This window comes from Danio rerio, chromosome 1 (genome assembly GCF_052040795.2).
Source record: "Danio rerio strain M-AB ecotype USA chromosome 1, GRCz13ab, whole genome shotgun sequence".
Classification (NCBI taxonomy): Eukaryota; Metazoa; Chordata; class Actinopteri; order Cypriniformes; family Danionidae; genus Danio; species Danio rerio.
The window spans coordinates 61,644,579-61,665,384 of record NC_141021.1 but is presented as its reverse complement, the minus strand read 5'-3'; the positions used below and the strand labels follow the sequence as shown (position 1 = coordinate 61,665,384).

The following is a 20,806-nucleotide window of genomic DNA, read 5'->3' as shown; positions in this document are numbered from 1 at the left end:
ATACTAAGAAAGACTCTTTAATTTCATCTCCCCGGAAAAGGGAACATTTGAACATATTATACAAAACACATGAACGACATTCGCAGTGATGAGCAGACATTCGACACGATTCTTTTTTTTTTTTCTCTCAACATTTATCTGAAGGAACTCAAACACAATAATAGTCCCTCGCGAGGAATAAATAGACCTGCAGGACACTCAGCACGTTTAAAAAGAGGGAACGCTTGCGGAAACAGTCTTAAAATACAAGTTACACACACACACACACACACACACACTTTAGCGCTCACGCGCGCACACACACACGAAATGGCTCAGTAACTCCAGCACCTTTAAAATGCTCTGTTTTCGTGAGGAGAGGTCACAGGAAGTCACACGCTGGGCGTCAGGAGTTAAGTGCTTTCTTCTGATTGGCTGTTGATTACACTCGGACTGAGCGGGGGTTCTGATTGGCTTCTGCGGGCTACCAAACCTGAGGGACGTCGAAGAGCGCTGGCGGTGTAGTTTCAGAAGCTGTGCAACAAAACAAACAAACGCAGGTGTTCAGCAGGCTACCGGCTAATCTGCGCATGCTAAGATAAACGCTCACCGTCTGACTTCCTCTTCTTGTGCTTGCGGCTCCTTTTACCTTGACTCTGATTGGCTGAGAACTCATCGAGCTCCGCCTCCTCTGCCACTGGGCTCACAGAGGCTCCGCCTTCATCAGCCCTAAACAAGAAACAGCCAATCAGAGGCATGACATCATGTGGGTGAGTGAAAGGGGCGGTGCACTTACTGCAGTCTAGGCCAATCACAGGAGCCGGCGACGTCAGCGTAGGTCTGCGTGCAGCTTCCTGCGATACGGAAGATGAAGATCAACAACAAGCGTCACTATTATAATGTAACGGCGAACAGGAGCTGATCCTGATGATGGAAACACTGCGAATAATAACGCTCAGTATAATAACTGCTGGCATGATTCTGCTGAAGCTCAGTTTGCTCATTACAGAAGTCTGCAGATGCAGAGATCGCTGCTGATTGTGAAGCATTATTACTGTAGTGCTGAGGCCAGACAGAGGCTGATATGTCAGCACAGAAGGTGCACAAAAACCTGCAGATTTACACAGAATGATATTGAGAATACCGCAAATAAACATTGACATACACATTAGCGCTGAGCCGTTATCCGCATTAATGTGCCGTGTTAACGAGAGACTCTTATCAGGCAATTTTAAAACAATATTGCTGTTAATCTATTCTCAGAGTTGGGTTGGACTGGGTCTATTCAACACTAGCTATGATGACTTTCACCTTGATATTTTAGTGCGCATTTATACCTTCCTGAATTGCACTGTAGGGGGCGAGAACGAGTCTTCGAACCTGTGTGTATTCTAACTGTGAAGTGACCACACCAAACGTGACGTGCTCACATGGACGCAGTTCACTAGAGTGAGGCCGCGTTTACACTAATGTTTTAGTTTGAAAACGCAGAAGTTTTGCTACGGTTACGCCATCCGTCCACTCTACGCCGGAGGAGTTCAAGCACCGAAAGCGGAGTGTTTTGGAAACGCTGGAGAGGCCGTGTTCATTCTGAAGCGCTGCTGCTGCGTCTCAGTGTGGATGAGGGAAAACGGAGACATCTGAACACGGAGGCGGCGCTGCTGAGATTCAATAGCTGATTGGGGCTTTGTGTCATTGCGTATCCTTCCCTCATTCGTCAAGCCCCTATCACATGACTAACACATGGCTTTAACGCTACCGGGAGACAGCAGACCAGCCTTCACTGTAAACAACAGCATGCACACAGAAATGGGAGCGCTGTTTGCTCTAGTGTCTGTTTTAGGCAGCATTGTGCAGTTATTCATCTGTTACGTTTAGTAACTCCACCTCGTCGTCTGTCCACAAATATACCTCTCTTGCTCTCGTCGCCATCATGTTTAATGTTAACCGGTGTTTGTTGACTAACAATAACCAAATGCAGAGCGAGACGCATGCTTCCTGTTTATACTCGAACACTCATGCCCAGAGTGTGTGAATGGTCACGTGATGTACGTGTTTGGTGGCGCAGTGTGGACGGAGATATGTTCAGAGACGCTAGGTGAAACGCTAGTGTGGACGCGGATCGTTTTTGATCTAAAACGTCGTTTTAAAACTAAAACACTAGTATATATACACACAATTATGCCGTCAAACTGTTGTATAAATGCATATTACACGAGTAGCAGTGCGATATGGCTGTATATCGGCACTGGTGGGAGGTGTGCGTTGCTTAGTGCCCCCACCAGTGCCGATATACAGCCATATCCCACTGCTACTCATGTAATTTTGCGTTTATACAACAGTTTGACGGCATAATTGTGTATATAAAAACAAAATCAAACATGGAGAGCCTCAAAAACCCTTTTGTATGAGGAACTACTTTCTTCCGCGTTGGAGTCAAATCATAAGCTGACAGTTAAACAGCTGAGCAAGCATCTCTTACACTGTAGATCTGGAGTGTCTGCTTTCTGCTGGCTGTATGTGGGTGGAGTAATACACAAAGGGTAAAGAGACTGTATGGGTGCTGATATTACTTAAATCTGATTGGCTGATAGCCGTGATATATTTTGAGAACCAGACGATGTTGTGTGTATATATATATATATATATGAAAAGACATTTTACATGTCTGCGTGTATGCAGAGAGGAGTTGTGAATGGTCTGCATGTCTGTATTCCTCCGCCAGCAGCTGTGCTCTTGAACGTGTTGAGTCTCGTCTGCAGTTATTGTTCACGCACTACTGCTGCGGTGTGGATTCAGACTGAATGCTTGTGTGTGTGTGTGTGTGTTTTTGTGTGTGTGTTGCATCACTGACCCTCAGTCTTGATCTTCTTGACGCTGTAGTTCGTCCAGCTGCTGTCAGCGCCGTGATTCTGCTCATCCAGAGACGGACTGATGCTGCGCTTGACCGCCTGATGCCTGCACACACACGGTCATGTGACTGACAGACAGAAGCCATGTGTGTGAGAGAGATGGACGTCGACTCACCGGTTGTCGGTGTGGCTGTAGCCGGATGCGGTTGTCATGGTGACACTGGGGTAGGAAGTATCCGCCCACCCATCGCTGGCCCACTTCCTGCTGGAGTGCGTGTTCTTCTGCCGGGACTGCAGGTACTCCGCATAGGTCTGGATGCGGTAGCTCTCAGCGTATCGGCTGGTGTTCATGGCTACACACACACACACACACACACACACACACACACACACACACACACACACACACACACACACACACACACACACACACACACACACACACACACACACACACACACACACACACACACACACACACACACACACACACACACACACACACACACACACACACACACACACACACACACACACACACACACACACACACACACACACACACACACACACACACTGAGCGAGGTGTTGGTGGAGGCTGGAGAACAGCAGATGAGCTTCTTACCGATCTGAACCTGCTCCGTCTGACTGAGAGACACGAACGCTGACGTGTCGTCCACCCACGACACCTGGATGTTCCCTGAGACACACACACACACATATATAATAAAGCACACAAACATACACATATATTAACACACAGATCAGACAAGTGTGTGAGAGTTACCGAAGGCGCTGAACAGCTGGTACAGGTCACTGGTCTTCCACTCTTTAGGGAACGTGACGTACAGGACATGATCTCTCTTGGGCTGCACTGAACACACACACACACACACACACACACACACACACACACACACACACTAATTATTACAAATATGGATCAAAAGCTTGAGGTCAGAAATGCTGTATTAGTGTGTGTGTGTGTGTGTGTGTGTGTGTGTGTGTTTGTGTGTTTCTTACAGTCAGGTCCGCTCATGTTCAGGTAGGGAATGTCGATGACCCTCATCAGGAATAATCTGAAACACACACGTGAAGACAGGTTTAGAAGTGTGTGTGTGTGTGTGTGTGTGTGTGTATATGAGTGTGTGTGTCTCACTTGTTGTAGAAGGGCTCCAGCAGTTTGGAGCGGGCAGAGATGTGGCTCTTGGGCGGCGTGAGGAAAGAGCCTGAGGAGAAACACAAACACTTGAGTTCTGCTGTGATCGTCTGCAGAGCATCATGGGACTGATGAACACTTCCTGACACTTATGACACACACACACACACACTCACCCAGGTAGTTGGCCATGGAGATGAAGCAGAGTCCGGTGATGAAGGCGTCATATCCAGCTTCATGAAGCTGCTCGGTGGAGGTGTCGTAACTCTGGAGGCCTTCAGGACACTCTATATATATACACACACACACACACACACACGACTGAGTGTGTATCAGTTTGCCATAGTGACCTGAAGAGTGTGTGTATACTGGTGGTGAGTGATCTCGAGTGTGTGTTTGTGTACCAGTGGTGGGTGATCTGGAGTGTGTGTGTGTGTGTGTGTGTGTGTGTGTGTGTGTGTGTGTGTGTGTGTACCAGTGGTGGGTGGTCTGAAGGGTTTCTGTCTCAGCTGTTTGTGTAGTTCAGCCAGTGAGGTGTTGTGGATGATCTCCTGTCACACAAACACAAGCATTAAACACACACACACGCACACACACACACACACGCGCACACACACACAAATGTGCACACACACGCACGACCCACCTTGAACGGTTGTGTGGACGCCATCAGCTTGGTGTCTAGCAACCTAAAACACACACACACACACACACACACACACACACACATTAAGTTTCCTAACACATGAACACACACACACACGACATGATCAGAGTTTACCTGGGAAACACAGTCATGGCCACCTCCTTGAAGTCATCCAGCTCCTGAAACACACACACACACACACACACACACACACACACACACATTAGAGAGATGAGCACACACATTCCCACAATGCACCTGTGTTCTCCTGTACCTCCGGCAGCGGCCCGCAGAACTGGTGTATGGTGTGCATGACGTCCAGCAGCATGTTGTGGCCCACCACCAGCTTACCCTGCAGACAGAGGGATGATCACACACACACACACACCTCACTAACAACATTCAGTGTGTGTGTGTGTGTGTGTGTGTGTGTGTGTGTGAGAGAGACCCACAGATTTGGAGATGGCTCTGATAACCCTGGAGAAACCCACAGCATCATTCAGCTCCTCCTGAAACACACACACACAGATGCGAGTCATGTGACTGACTGATTGACAAAGTGTGTGTGTGTGTGTGTGTGTGTGTGTGTGTGTGTGTGTGCACGTGTGTGTGCGCGTGTGTGTACCTGCTCTCTCTGCTGTTTCTGCTGCTCTCTCCTCCTCCTCTCCTCATCATCCACTTTACTGATCTGGATGAAACGCTCCTTCTGAAATCACAAACACACACACACCCTGAGCACAAGAGTGTGTTTTTATATAGTGTGTATTCCTGTGCGTGTGTGTTCGTACCTTCTCAGTCTCCAGCGTCTCCACATGAAGACCTTTAGAATACCTGGAGAAATAAAAACACCTGATGAATAAAGACGTTCACTCATCTGTAGACACACACACACACACACACACACACACACACACACACTTACTTTGAGTTGAGTGTCTGATAGATGAGCTTCCTCTGAAACCTGAGAGACACACAGCATATGAACACATTAAGAACACACTGGGTCATGACAGTGTGTGTGTATGTGTGTGTGTGTGCGCATGCGTGTCTGACCCGGTGCAGGGCTCCAGATCCAGGGTCTGATCAGTGTTCTTTAGTAGAGCTTCAACCTTTTCCCTGAAAACACACACACACACACAGTCACCATTTCCCATAATGCTCCTCACAAGCTAGTGCATGCGTGTGTGTGTGTGTGTGTGTTCCTCACTCCACACTCCTGATGAACTCTCTCTGGTCCTCCGGCACGTTACACACACCAGTGCCTGAAGGGGGTGTGTATGAGACTGGGCCCGCCCCATTCATCTGACCCCGCCTCTCCTCATACTGCTCCCTCAGCTGACACTCCTCCTCCTGAGTCAGGTATGGGATCCCTACGGCAACCACAGCTGTCAATCAAACACACACACACACAGAGACACCAGCAACCAATCACGTGAGGGGAAGAGAGAGAGTGCGCACTGACCGCTGCGGAAGACCTTGTTGAAGTCGAAGCCCTGACTGGCCAGAAAGTCAATACTGGAGCTCTGGAAGAGAAGGATGAAGATGAAGAAGAGCTGAAGATTCAGGAGATGATCAACAGCAGCAGCAGCGAGCGTCTCTCACCTGACAGATGAACTTTATATCTGGAGACGTGCGGCTGAAGGGTTTGGGGAAGATGTAGAAGTTGAAGGCTTTAGTGATGTACCTGCAGAAACACACACACACACACACACACACACACACACACACACACACACACACACACACACACACACACACACACACACACACACACACACACACACACACACACACACACACACACACACACACACACACACACACACACACACACACACACACACACACACACACACACACACACACATCAGAGTAGAGCCGGACAGGTGGATCAGAAGCAGATGTGAAGCGCAGCACTGCTGCAAGAGACTGAAGGAGTTATTCTGAGAAAACAACCGGCTGGATGAACTTTATCCTGATTATCACACACATACTGGCCACAACACACACACCTCTGAGGCTAGGGATGGCTGACGTGAAACTGACGTTTCTGCACAGTTTTGAGATCCCGAAGCGCAAGTGTTTCGAAACACCCAAGTCACGTGACTAAAGTGATTCAAAGCATCGATCAGTTAAGAAGCGATTTGAGACCTGCCGAATCTCCATGTAACTGCTGGGGTCAGTTCCAATATCATATGTTCCAATGTCTCATATGGCCTGGTAACTGTGCCTGTACTTGCTGTTACCATCCTTCCAATCACTTTTGGGTTCGATTCCCGACTTGTACAAATACTCCCAAATCATGGTCTTATGTATTTTAATCATGTTTCTGTTTTATGGTGTAGCCTAAATAGATTACAGCTGCGGATACGCCATCAATAAAGCATCATTTATGTAACACTAAAACAATAATTAACATTTTTACAGTACTGATGGTTGGGTTTAGGGTTTGGATATACGTTAATGAAATACAATAAAATGGGAAATTTAATGAATATTATAAATAATTCTTGATACCTTCTGGCCACAACTGTGTCTGATCTAGCAACAACCCTGTTTTAATACCAAAACAAGACATGTTTATTCACAAAGTGTTTATTCGGATGTCAGACCAATGCTGAAACAAAACGAAACAAGAAAGAGCATTACCAACTGGTATTAAAGCACTTCAGAATAGCCGTATCAGCCTGGATCTGAACCCACTATCCCCACATGGAAGTCAGAAACCTTATCTGCTCCACTAAATCTCTTGAATAGACACCTCTACAAAGTGGGGTTCAATACCTCAATTTGCTAAAATGTTCTTGCTGAAGCTGTTTCAGTGCAACATATAAAAAATGACCACTAGGTGTCACCGTAGAGTGGGGTTTAGAAACGTTTCGAAGCTGACACATTTGCTTCGACTGTTTCAGTGTTTCATGAAGCCTCACTTTGCCACCACTATCTGAGGCATGATAGTTTATTAATGCTTCAATTAAACTCAAAGGGGGGCATTGCCCCTCAGAAAGAATTTGTGCCCCCCACCCAGTGTTCATCAAGGATTGTTCACTCTAAACTGAAAACTCTGTTATTAGTTACCAACACTCCCGTCATCCCAACCTTCAGAACACACATGTAGATATAGAATTATATGAAAAAGCAATTCAATTATGAAAATCGTGAGATTTAAGCTAGTCCTATAGTCCAGAGATCTGGTCCCGCGTCAGGTCAGGTGCGCCCGTGTATAGCCATTAAAACTGCACTAGTGGATGACATGAGGCGAGCAGCTTAATTCAATACATGTTTTGGTTAACTAATTCTTTAAAACAACTCGAGCTCTAAAGGGAGAAAAAAAAAAAAAAAAAAAAAAAAACGCAAAAAAAAATTTGCCGGGATATGCAGACTAATAAAACAGTTCAGTCACTGCACAGTCCCACAGTAATCTACACTACAACTAATTTTCACATTTACTATATTCATTATTATCATTATAATATTCAAATTAAGCTAAAATAAACCACTTTTACAGTGGTGTAGAGAAACATCCCATAATGCAGCAGCAGTCTCCAGTTAGGACACTTAATGCCTTTTGCGTTTATAGATGATCAGCCTGCTAATCAAGTTGACAGTTATAAATGAATCGGGTATATAGTGCGCGAGGACGTGGATTTGCCGCAGATCCACCTCTCACATGTGCTGCAGGTAGGCTGAATGATGATCTTTAAATATATGTAATTGAGGCTACACTGCTATTTGCTCATACTGTAGGCCTATTTTAACAGATATAATGTAGTTAACGGAGTTTGTTTTGACTTGTAGCTCATGGCCCTACGAAATGAAAATAACCTGAAAACAAGATATTAAAATAGGCTGAATGAATATAATGACGGGCAGGGCTAGTGCCCTAATGGTTTATGATGGTGTTTTTATAATTGCCAACCGGACAATATCACAGGGAAACACCCTGCTTATGATAGCCCAACATCAATCTTTATTTTTACCTTCACAATGATGAAAAAAAGCTATATAGCCCAACGAGCCGTGTTATCCATGCCAAATTGAACAAGTTTCCCCGCTAATAGCTGTGAATTTAGCTATCTTTTGAGGTATTTCTCTGGCTATACTAATGCCTTAATGTATTAAATGATTGTTTAAATGGCATCAGACTGTAACGTTTCGCTTTAGGCACTGATGTTGGTCGTGTAATGAAGCGTGATGACTGGGTTATGCTGGTTTCACTATATTTATTTACTATAGTTATACGGATAGTCTGATGTGGGTCAGCTGCATGTGTGGGCATAGTGTGACGTCTTCACTAAAACTTTAAACATTCATAGGCCTGTTATTTGAAATAAAATTGAAAGTAATAAGGAGAATAACAGGATTTAATTCACTGGTTTGGCGCTGAAGTCATGATCTGTCTGCATTAGTAAACGGTATCGCTGCATTACCTACATCGATAAAAATATCAGTATTATTACTATAAAGAAGTATATGACTGCCTCAAGTCAGAAACAAATCAAAGAAATGGTAAATGTGAATAAATGGCCTAAAAGGAACCAGAGGGACTGAAATCAGCAGGTCCAGTGCCCCCTATCTGATTAAAATGCCCCCTCAGCTGTGACACCCTGGCGCCGGCCTGACAAGAGGAATCATTCATTTGACTCAGAGTCGACTCTTTTGAGCGGATCAATAGTTAAATAGGGTGCGGAGTCAGACTGCACCCTCAGCCGGACGGGTTCATCACAGAGCTGCAGCACACACTCATATTAAACCCATATCAGGGGCTCGTTAAATACTACAGGCTAATCAGCTGATCTGAGCGGGTCACTCACGTCGACTGGTTCTGGTCGTATCTGAAGGTGCAGACGCCGAACTGGAACAGCAGGAAGTTCATGGAGTGCTGCAGGAAACCAGAGATCATCATCAGCTCCAAAACAACCCAACACACACTGCAGGACTGGGCTGTGTGTGTGTGTGTGTGTGTGTGTGTGTGTGTTCTTTACCTTCCTCAGTTTGGTGTATCTCTCCTCTGGAGTGTCCAGTCCATTGGTCAGAGCACTGACAGACGGCCCATCACTGATTCCTACAACACACACACACACACACACACACACACACACACACACATGTTACCTCAACACACTCACACAAAACATGAACACTAACAAAAGAACACAACTATACAACTACACTACACACACACACACACACACACACACACACACACACACACACACACACACACACACACACCTGTGAACTCTCCGTCGATAGAGATGAAATCCGCCTCCTGCACCGCGTTACACACCTCTGGAAGAACCTCCTTAAAATCTGCACATCACACAAACACAATTACACGATTATCACACACACACACACACACACACACACACACACGCACACACACACGCACGCACACACACACACACGCACACACACACGCACGCACACACACACACACACTTGCACACGAACACCGCGGGCGCGCGCACAGTCGCGTTACAGATGCGGTGTTCGTTTGTGTGTGTGTTTTACGGTGAAGCATCTCAGTAATCTGCTGCTCTTACTCTGTCTCGTGACCTCCATCCTCCAAAGCTGCGATACACACAAACACACACACTGGAAGCTTTAACCCCGGCCGCCGGAAACGCTCGCACGCACTTCCGCTCCCTGTCCATTCCTGCAGGTGGCGCTCTGCGGCTCACGGTGGGAATATTACGGAGACTGTAATTATGAAATCATTTCATATTCACAATACAAATAATTAATTCACACTATGGAAATATAAACGGATCAAGTTATAAATTAAATGTCAACCGATTATCCAAAGAGGTAGCTTCAAAAAGGACTTTTATTTTAATAAAAAATATACAAATAAATTAATAAGTCTATAAATAAATCTAAATTAATATCTTAGATTAATACATTTTTTTAGATCCTACAAATTCCCTTAAAGTAAAACCATGTTGATTTATGAAATAATATAAAATATTAGAGATTAATAATGGGAGTCTCTGCCTCTGTTTAATGGTCTTGAGAGTATTGGAGATAAGATATCTTTTCCTTTAGAAACACAACAGTAAGCGGTATTTGTGATAACATTTATTCACAGATATCTCTCAACTAGATCATGATGATTTCAGGCTCGAGCTGTCGGGTCGGATTAGAAAGGTTAAAGGTGTCTGATGCTACAGGAAGCTGAGCTCGAGGCTGAACAGCTCATGGTTTGGGGGATTTGGGGTGTAGTAATGCAGTTTGAGTGAGATGTTTCAGAAATAGTTTGACATGAAAAGATTATCTGTGTGAGCGGTTGGAAAAAACCTGTAAAAGTAAATGGATTCAGAATAAAAACACCTTGATAATGAAGATACACTGCAATAACAAACACCAATGCTACACAATTCATAAACACTAACATTTACATCTAGTATTAGAACTACTAGTTTTTTTACTTTGATTTAAAACATTTATTATGACAGCTCGTCACTCATAATGAATCAAGCAATCCATTATGTTGACAATAAATACAAAATAATGGAGAAATCATCTTTGGCGCGGGGTCTCGGTGGGCGTGGCCACGATGCGTCAGGTAGCGTCGCTGTTTTCTCAGAAATAAACCGTCAATCGCGCTCCTCATTCGACCTCAAACACCGAACACGCGCAGTAAATGCGCTTTATACATAAAGACATCCTTAACGAAGACCCCCTGAACACTGTACGCATGTTAATCTACTCTTCTGAAGCATTATTGAAATGAACGGCGCGTTATGCGTGTGCAGTTTGTCGACGCTTCCTCAGCCTGTGAGGCGGAAGTGTGACGTGTGTTTAAGCGGTTGGTGCTCAGTTCCACCGCTCCTGTTCAGCTGTGTTCGGTTCACCGGGATGAGCTGCTGTCTGTAGCGGTCGGTGATGCTGCGGCGGGTTCGGGCTGAGCTCCGGCAGGCGGTGAATCAGATGGCGAGAAGACCCGTAAAGATACTGTGCTGCGGTGCCGTACTGCTGACCTGCGCGCTCCTGCTGCCCATAACACTCACCTGCGGGTAAATACACTGATGAATATCAATATTATATCATATACTACTGATCATAACACACACCTGCGGGTAAATACACTGATGAATATCAATATTATATCATATACTACTGATCATAACACACACCTGCGGGTAAATACACTGATGAATATCAATATTATATCATATACTACTGATCATAACACACACCTGCGGGTAAATACACTGATGAATATCAATATTATATCATATACTACTGCCCATAACACTCACCTGCGGGTAAATACACTGATGAATATCAATATTATATCATATACTACTGATCATAACACACACCTGCGGGTAAATACACTGATGAATATCAATATTATATCATATACTGCTGATCATAACACTCACCTGTGGGTAAATACACTGATGAATATCAATATTATATCATATACTACTGATCATAACACTCACCTGCGGGTAAATACACTGATGAATATCAATATTATATCATATACTGCTGATCATAACACTCACCTGCGGGTAAATACACTGATGAATATCAATATTATATCATATACTACTGATCATAACACTCACCTGTGGGTAAATACACTGATGAATATCAATATTATATCATATACTGCTGATCATAACACTCACCTGTGGGTAAATACACTGATGAATATCAATATTATATCATATACTGCTGATCATAACACATGATGTAGATGTGAGTCTCAGCATTGATTTCTATAATGTAGATTCTCCAAAACAATGTCTAAATTCTCTCGTGTCTGACATGCCCCGCCCCCTTCTTCTCATTGGCTGTTCGTTTGATGCACTTGTGCTTAACCACTCCCACTGGCCGAGCTATGAGAAAAACTACACGCTATTGGCTGTTTTGTAAGAGGGAGGGGCTTCTTTATGCCCTGCCCCCTCTTCATGTTTCAGTTGAGATTATGTCAAACATCAAATGAAAATGCAGATTCCAGAGCTCTCCAGCGGAGCTGCACCTGTCAGTGTGATTATAGTGTACAGTGTGTGTTTGTGCTGTCAGTCGTGTGAAGAGTGTAGTGTCTCCGGCCCGTCCGCCGATGCGGTTCTTCCCCGCGGAGGCACCAGTTCTGGATCTGTTCCTGGGTCAGCTGGAGGAAGCGGATCGGCTGCGGGAGGAAGCGGATGTGTCGGTGCTCTTCTTCTACGCCCCCTGGTGTGCTCACTCCATCACAGCACGGCAACACGTCCAGCAGGTGGCGCTGCGTCTGGCCGACCAGGTGAGTGTGTGCTCTGTTTACATGATTTACACTGACGAAAGTTACGTATATAAAACCAGTTTTAAAATAAAACAATAATAAAATGAAAGGAAAAATAGAAAGAGTTGGACAGATCTATACTCAGCTTTCAGATCTATACTCAACATCAGATCCATACTCATCATCCAGATCTATACTCAACATCCAGATCTATACTCAATATACAGATATATACTCAATATACAGATATATACTCAATATACAGATCTATACTCAATATACAGATCTATACTCAATATACAGATATATACTCAATATACAGATATATACTCAATATACAGATCTATACTCAATATACAGATATATACTCAATATACAGATATATACTCAATATACAGATATATACTCAATATACAGATATATACTCAATATACAGATATATACTCAATATACAGATATATACTCAATATACAGATATATACTCATAATTCAGATCTATTGATCATCGTATATGATGATGACGATGATGATGATGCGTGTCCTGGCAGGTGCAGTTCCTGGCTGTGAACTGCTGGTGGCATCAGGGCCGCTGCAGGAAGCAGAAGAGCTTCTTCCAGTATCCCGTCATTCATCTGTACTACAGGAGGTACAACACACACACACACACACACACACACACACACACACAGCACCTTGACTACAAATGCACAATAATATTTTTATTACTTATTAAAATTATATTTTTTCAATGTTTCAATTTAACTCAATAATACTGTGTGTGTGTGTGTGTATGTGTGTGTGTGTCTGTGTGTATTTTGTTCATTTGTGTGCGTGCGTGTGAGCCTGTGTGTTTGTCTGTGTTTGTGTGTGTGTTTCTTTGTGTGCATGTGTGTGCATGTTTTTTGTTTGTTTGTTTGTTTATTTGTGTGTGTGTTTGTGTGTCACAGGTTCGGGCCGATCGAGTACAGGGGTCCGGTTCGCTCCGATTATTTGGAGAGCTTCATCCTCAGGGTTTGTGCTCCGCTTGTGTACCTGCCCACGGCTGGAGCCCTGCACTCCTTTCTCACACAGCACCAGGTACACACACACACACACACACACACACACACACACACACACACACATCTATCATTTGATATACACACACACTCTATGCTGATGTTCATTGTAGTGATTCACCGTAAAACTGTTTATTGTGTGTGTGTGTGTGTGTGTGTGTGTGTGTGTGTGTGTGTGTGTGTGTGTGTGCGTGCGTGCGTGCGTGCGTGCGTGCGTGCGTGCGTGCGTGCGTGCGTGCGTGCGTGCGTGCGTGCGTGCGTGCGTGCGTGCGTGCGTGCGTGCGTGTGCTCCAGCAGGGTGTGGTGGGTTATTTCAGGTTTAGCTGGTCTCCTCAGCCGGCAGGTTACCTCACCTTTCTGTTGTCTGCTCTGCACGCTCTACGACGAGGTACACACACACACACACACACACATCACTCATGCTCACCTGTGAGCTCTGACACACTGCTTTCTGATTGGTGCAGATCACCAGGGGGCGGTGCGCTTCGCTGTGGTGACCAATCAGGCGGTGGCAGAGGGCGTGTCTCTCAGGGAAGATGAAAGTGTGTATTTGCACCGCCGTTTGAACAGCTCGCTGGTGAGTCTCTCTCTCTCTCTCTCACACACACACACACACACACACTCACACTGAGAGAGCGGGCGGGGTGTGACCCTGCTGTGGTGTTTCAGGTGTTCCCGCGAGCGCAGAGGAACTTCACCGCACAGGCCGTCTCTGATTGGGTGCTGGAGAACAAAGAGAGCGTCGTCTACTGGATTCAACCAACCAGAGCCAAGAGTTACTCACTGGAGGCGGAGCTACAGAAAGGCCCTGCCCTCCTGACCTTCCTCCCACACAATCCCCTCACAGCCAATCAGCTGCTCGATCAGGTACATGCAGCCGGAGCCTGGAGAGTGTTTACTGCGGTATAACAACACCGGCAGACTGTGTGTGTGTTATTAATCTGTGTGTCTGTCTGTGTGTGTCTGTGTGTCTGTGTGTGTGTGTGTGTGTGTGTGTGTGTCTGTGTGTGTGTGTCAGGTGTCCGCTGTGGCTCTGCTCTATCAGTCTGGCTGTGGCTCGTCTGCTCCGCGTCTCTGCTGTCAGTGTGTGCCGGTGTGTGCGAGCTCTGGTGTGTGTGAGGTGTGTGTCCAGCGCTCCGGCTGCTCCGGGCTCCACCAGAGCCTCCAGCGTCTGCAGTCCAGCGCCTCCTGCTGGAGCGTCCAGAGCTCATACACACCGTCCGGCCGGCTGAGTGTGTGTTGCGGAGCGAGTGTGTGCCGCGGCGGGGCGAGTGTGTGCAGTGGGGCCTCCATCAGCGGGCTGCAGTGCCGCTCCAACCGCACGCTGCGCTTCTACATGCTGGACGCAGAGCTGCACCGGCCCCTGGCTCACAGACTGGGGGCCCGCGGGGGACTCCACCGGCCCTTCATCACCATCATCAACCTCAGAGACGAGACACACCACGTGCTGGAGCCCAGCGGCACTCTGGGTAACACACACACACACACACTTACACACATACATAGACACACACACACACGCACACACATGCACACGCACACCAGCAGGCTGATGGACACACACGGATTCTGCGTCTGAACAGGTGTTGTGTGATGGACACTGTTAGCCTCTGATTAGCGGATGAACCTGTTGTTCCTCTGTTTGTGTGTGGAGCAGAAGGCTTCATCCAGAACTTCAGCGTTCCCTACAGCCCACTGCGCAGACATCTAGTGGGACAGGAAGCACCTCAGCAGACACAGAGCCTCGTACAGGAAGTGACCTCAGACAGCTTCCTGCAGACGGTCATGGACTCGCAAAGGGTGAGATCAGCTCGGCTTTAGACAGATCTGAATGTTGCCATTAGGGTCGGGCGATGTCGACCAATTTGGCATCGTGATGTCTAATGTGAAACATCGTGATGGACGATGGCATCATCATGAATTCAATTAATTAATCCTTAATGATTTAATTATTTGTAGCCTACCGTTTCCACTAGCTGACCCGCATGGCCATTGTTCTGTGGATGTGGATCATTTTCCTTCTTAAATGCCATTTTAACGCGAGCCGTATCAGTGTAAACAGGGCCGATCACACCTAATGCGCTGTTCGTTAAGAGGCGCCTCTTTTGAATGGTTTACTCACGGTCGCGAGGGTTTTGCGCGCTCCTTATGCTCGATGCATGCCTTGCGTTTGTGCTCTTGAGTGCCGTGCGCACGCATTTGAAAAGAGTCAACTCTGAGCGGAAAAAGCGCGTTACGTCAGTCTCGTCTGTTTCATTCTCCAATCAAATGAAAGCAGAGGCGGGGTTTCCGTTGAGGTGCCTGCAGTGTTTATGTTGTCAAGACAACAAGGGAGACTATTGAGGATGGATGAGAGACTTGTGTTATCCAGAGCTGCATGACTTCACAAATCTTGAATATCACGTTATTATTCGATATTACAGTTATATTAATATCAGCAGCAACACTCTCGCACAATATCCTGCTGATTCAGTCGTTGCCTAGCGACATAAAAAGTGCACGCTCTCCTTTTTTTCTTGTCAACAAAATCGGCACTGTGGTGCGCCTTGCGTTTACGGAACGTTAATGTGGGTTCGGTGTGATCGGCCTCTGAGTGTGTAGTTTTCGCGAGCGGGTTTGCGATTAGGGGTCAGGCGGAGGATGGGCGATGCCGGCTCAGCATCGTGTTGTCTATTAGCCATCGGCGATGGATGATGGCATCCTCTATTGACCCAACCCTAGTTCCCATGTAAATGTCCCGCCCCTTTCAACCCTAGTTATACACACAGATACCACACTGTAAACACTGCAGGATAGCCACGCCCACAGCGGGGGAGTGGTCTCTCTAGAGGAGCTGCTGAACTGGAACTGAGCCAGAGTTTGCTATAAACCCAAGCAACTTAAACATAAACATAAAATACATCTGAATGATGAGTTCTGTGGAATAATAATGGACTGACAGAGGGAGAAAGAGCTAAACTGTGTTTATACTTTATATAAAGGCTTTATTATTGACGGCAGCTTAAAGACGCCTCTCATATGGAGACTGAAGCCTCATGCAGTGCTCAGGGGTGAGTTTCTCACAGACTTCGACAGACTGTCAGAATCTTGACGCTTCTGTGGGTCTCATCTATCAAATCTGAGCTGTATTCTGTATTCTCTTTTGGATTCGGCTCAGGTGATTGGCTGGGCCATTCTACAGCTTGACTTTCTTTCTCTGAAAGCATCTAAGAGTCTCCTTGGCTGTGTTTTGGATCATGTCTTGCTGAAATAGCTTGATCTTCATCCTCCTGCTGATGTAGATGTTGGACTGAAGCAGCTGATCTTCAATTACACTGAGGAAGGGTGGAGGGTTACTGGAGAACTACTGAGAGATTTCAGCTGCTGTCTGGGCCTTCACTGCACAAATACACCTCCCTTTCTTCATGTGTTCAATACTTTTTTTTTAGTTCTTTATTTCTTTTTATTACACATGACTTCATTTCTAAAGAATCTAGATAGAATTTCAAGGCAACCGCACCTTCAGTAATGTGTTCTGTTCAATACTTACCTCCTCCACTGTAGATAAGTGCTACTGATCGCATACTGATTTTCCAACTCTATGAATTCAGACTATTCGTCTCACATGCTGTTTTTAGAGTACTATATACTACGGAAGTATGCAGTTTCAGACGCAGCCCTGCTGTCTGCTCTATAGACAACCCCTCAGCTTTTGTGATGGAGACTGTAGTGTAATGATGTGCACCTTTTCTGAAGCTGATCTGGAGTGTGTAAGCGCTGCGCTAATGAAGCTGGACGGCGTTGACTGTTGCTGAAGGCTGTGTTGTGTCTCCGCAGGACGTGCTGCTGCTGTATTACTCAGCCTGGTGTGGATTCTGCTCTGTTCTCAATCACGTGTTTCTCCAGCTGGGTCGCCTCTTCCGGGGGAACAGGGCGCTCACGGTGGCCAGGTAATGGGTGATCATGTAGAGCTGCAGCAGTGCAGATCTCTCACGGGTCACAGTTTCTAATAAGTTAATTAAAGAAGCACCGTCAAGTGAATATTAAAGTAAGAATACCTTACAAATGAAATACAATATAGGGCGGCACGGTGGCGCAGTGGGCAGCACAATCGCCTCACAGCAAGAAGGTTGCTGGTCCTAGCTGGGTCAGTTGGTGTTTCTGTGTGGAGTTTGCATGTTCTCTCCGTGTTGGCGTGGGTTTCCTCCGGGTGCTCCGGTTTCGCCCACAGTCCAAACACATGCGCTATAGGGGAATTGGGTAGGCTTAATTGTCTATAGTGTATGAGTGAGAATGAGTGTTTATGGGTGTTTCCCAGTACTGGGTTGCATCTGAAAGGACATCCGCTGTGTAAAACATATGCTGGATAAGTTGTCGGTTCATTCCACTGTGGCAATCCCAAATTAATAAAGGGTCTAAGCCGAAAATAAAATGAATGAATGAATGAAATACAATATAGCAGAGGTAATACTACAATAAACAGTGTTTCAGGTTCATCTAGCAGTAAGTCAGTTACATAAAGTCACAAATATAATTATTAGTTTAGTCAGTAATTTCTGAATGGACTACATTAATCAGTAGAGGGCGCTGTACTCTCATTTTCAACAGCAGGTGGTGCTACAGTAAATGCTAGTGTTTAACAGCACTCTGCCCTCTACGTTATCAAATCTTGCACTTTGAGGTTAATGTAATGTGATTAATGTGTGCATGGAATCAGAGACTGTGTGTAAAGCTTACAGCGCCACCTGTTGATAAACACTAAGCTCAGACTTGATTAAAGAGAGATTAATAAAGCATCAGGAATATCTGAGCATCGCTGCAGAGTCATGTGTTGGTCTATCATCACAGCTCTACTGGTGAATGCAGCTCTAATAATATTGCTGTTCTGGACATTTGCTGAGGTAAATCAGTTGTGTTTAGATCTCTGAAACCGCCGTCATCACTGAGTCTGTGTTTGTGTTGTTTTCAGAGTCAATGTGGGCCGTAATGATCTGCCCTGGGAGTTCATGGTGGATCATCTGCCCACCGTGCTCTTCTTCCCCAGACACAGGTTCAGTTTCACATTTACACACACACACACACACATTTATATCCGTCAGATCAACTGATCAGCACAAACTACAGCACGTCACATAATAAGCTGGAGGAAGCAGCTGTTGTTTACATTCTTATTGCATTATTGCATGCATCACTTCATCAGTGAGCAGAGGTTATGGAGAAACTCTCTTCCATTAATTTTGCATCCTGCATTCTTTTATGCGATAACCCAACATTCACATTAATATAACTGTCTGGACTATAGCTAGTGTGCGTGTGTGTGTGTGTGTGTGTGTGTGCGCTCTGTATGTCCGCAGGAAGCAGATGAGTGTGAAGTTTCCAGAAAACACACCCATGACTGTTCCAAACCTGCTGCGCTTCGTTCTGCAGCACACAGGCCACGCCCCATGGGAGGAGCAGCAGTCGGGAGAAGGGGAGGAGTCCGTTAGAGGGGAGGAGTCAGTGTCTCTGCTGGGGGCGGAGCTCCGGGCGCTGCAGCAGGAAGTGTTCTCTCTGCACCGGGTTCGAGAGCGTGTGTCCCAGCAGCTGGATGTGCTGTGGCGGGAGAACCGGCGGCTCACGCTGCACACGCACACACTGCAGAGCCAGAACCAAGAGCTGCAGGCGCAGATCCACCAGCTGGAGGCGCTGTACCGGGAGAAAACACACCAGCTCACACACACTGTTCACAGACTGCAGGAGCTGGCGGACGCCTCCGAGGAGCTGCTGAAGGAGAACACACTGCTGAAGGTGCTGCTGACCGCGCTGAGCGACGCGGACCACAGACAGACAACAGACCACAGACAGGCAACAGAAGACAGACAGGCAACAGACCACAGACAGGCAACAGACGAACATGATGAAAACACACATGCAGAGGATGAGTCTTCCTGACCACAGCTCATGTTGTTCTCCAGCACACGTCCAGGGCTTACTCCACCTCATGATCAATCATCAGTTTAAGCAGATGTTTTTTGTTTGTTTTATTAATCAGACGTTTAAAGGGATCGCTCAGCCAATAATCAACATTTACTCACCGTTTACTCTTCCTCAAGGGTTGAAGAGTTTCTTCTATTGAACACTCAAGAAGATGTTATGAAGAATGTAATGATAATCTGCAAGACCGTGTTTGGAACAGGTAATGGGTTAATAAATGACGATAGTTTTGGGTGGGTTATCCCTGTAAATGATCTCATTCTCATCATTTGATTTTCGTTTAAGCGCTGCACTAAAGTAATGAAGTACATTTAGATGTAGACCTGTATTTTATTTCAATACACTTCATCATGGAAAATGGGAATTATTGAGAAATACTTTGACATTAGTCCTGAGAGTGAGATTTGTTTCTGCATTATAATAATGTGTGTTTATGTTTAGTTATAATGGAAATAAGTCAATGAAGGTGTTTGTGGTGGTGAAGCTGGACATGTCCTGTAGATTCATAACATGAGGACATCTGAACCTTCTGGAAGGATATTTGATGTTCTCATCAGCACATGGACTTTATAAAGATGAATGATTTCAGTGAAACACTGTTCAGTATTTTTCTGTATGTTCAAATAATCTATTTTTTCATAATCATGGATTCAGTATTCAGGGATTTCTTGATGTCTATCAGATATTGAGGGTTAAATGATTAATGATGTGATCATCAATAACTGAACTTTTACACTCTGCTAGTCAAAATTGGTGTATTGTGCACTAGCACCACTGAAATAATTTAATAAACAATAAATAAAGGCTTTTTAGAAACAAAAATGACATTGACATTGTGTGCATGTTATAGAATTACATACAAAAAAAGTGTTTAAAGAATTATTTTTTACCAAAAGGATTGTTAGTATGGAAACTAGAATT

At 45.4% G+C, this 20,806-nt stretch overlaps 2 protein-coding genes across 9 annotated transcripts; one reads left to right on the top strand and one right to left on the bottom strand.

Moving 5' to 3' along the window:
* parn (poly(A)-specific ribonuclease (deadenylation nuclease)) lies at positions 1-10,279 on the bottom strand. 4 transcript variants are annotated; one of them, NM_001320404.2, is given in 26 exon segments: positions 1-513; positions 590-708; positions 776-833; positions 2,834-2,937; positions 3,007-3,184; positions 3,457-3,531; positions 3,619-3,705; positions 3,855-3,910; positions 3,991-4,060; positions 4,167-4,277; positions 4,466-4,541; positions 4,637-4,679; positions 4,772-4,815; positions 4,911-4,988; positions 5,089-5,145; positions 5,262-5,342; positions 5,425-5,467; positions 5,559-5,597; positions 5,690-5,752; positions 5,844-6,006; positions 6,099-6,159; positions 6,239-6,320; positions 9,451-9,518; positions 9,622-9,701; positions 9,872-9,949; positions 10,186-10,279. In NM_001320404.2, coding segments are annotated over 26 exon segments (1,983 nt in total). In that variant the 5' UTR covers positions 10,205-10,279; the 3' UTR covers positions 1-463.
* A 913-nt stretch (positions 10,280-11,192) lies between these two features.
* On the top strand, positions 11,193-20,707 carry txndc11 (thioredoxin domain containing 11). 5 transcript variants are annotated; one of them, NM_001326705.1, is given in 12 exon segments: positions 11,193-11,658; positions 12,680-12,896; positions 13,424-13,521; positions 13,823-13,952; positions 14,228-14,321; positions 14,398-14,510; positions 14,603-14,800; positions 14,952-15,402; positions 15,591-15,733; positions 17,750-17,862; positions 18,882-18,962; positions 19,267-20,707. In NM_001326705.1, coding segments are annotated over 12 exon segments (2,346 nt in total). In that variant the 5' UTR covers positions 11,193-11,527; the 3' UTR covers positions 19,844-20,707.
* The last annotated feature ends 99 nt before the right edge of the window (positions 20,708-20,806 follow it).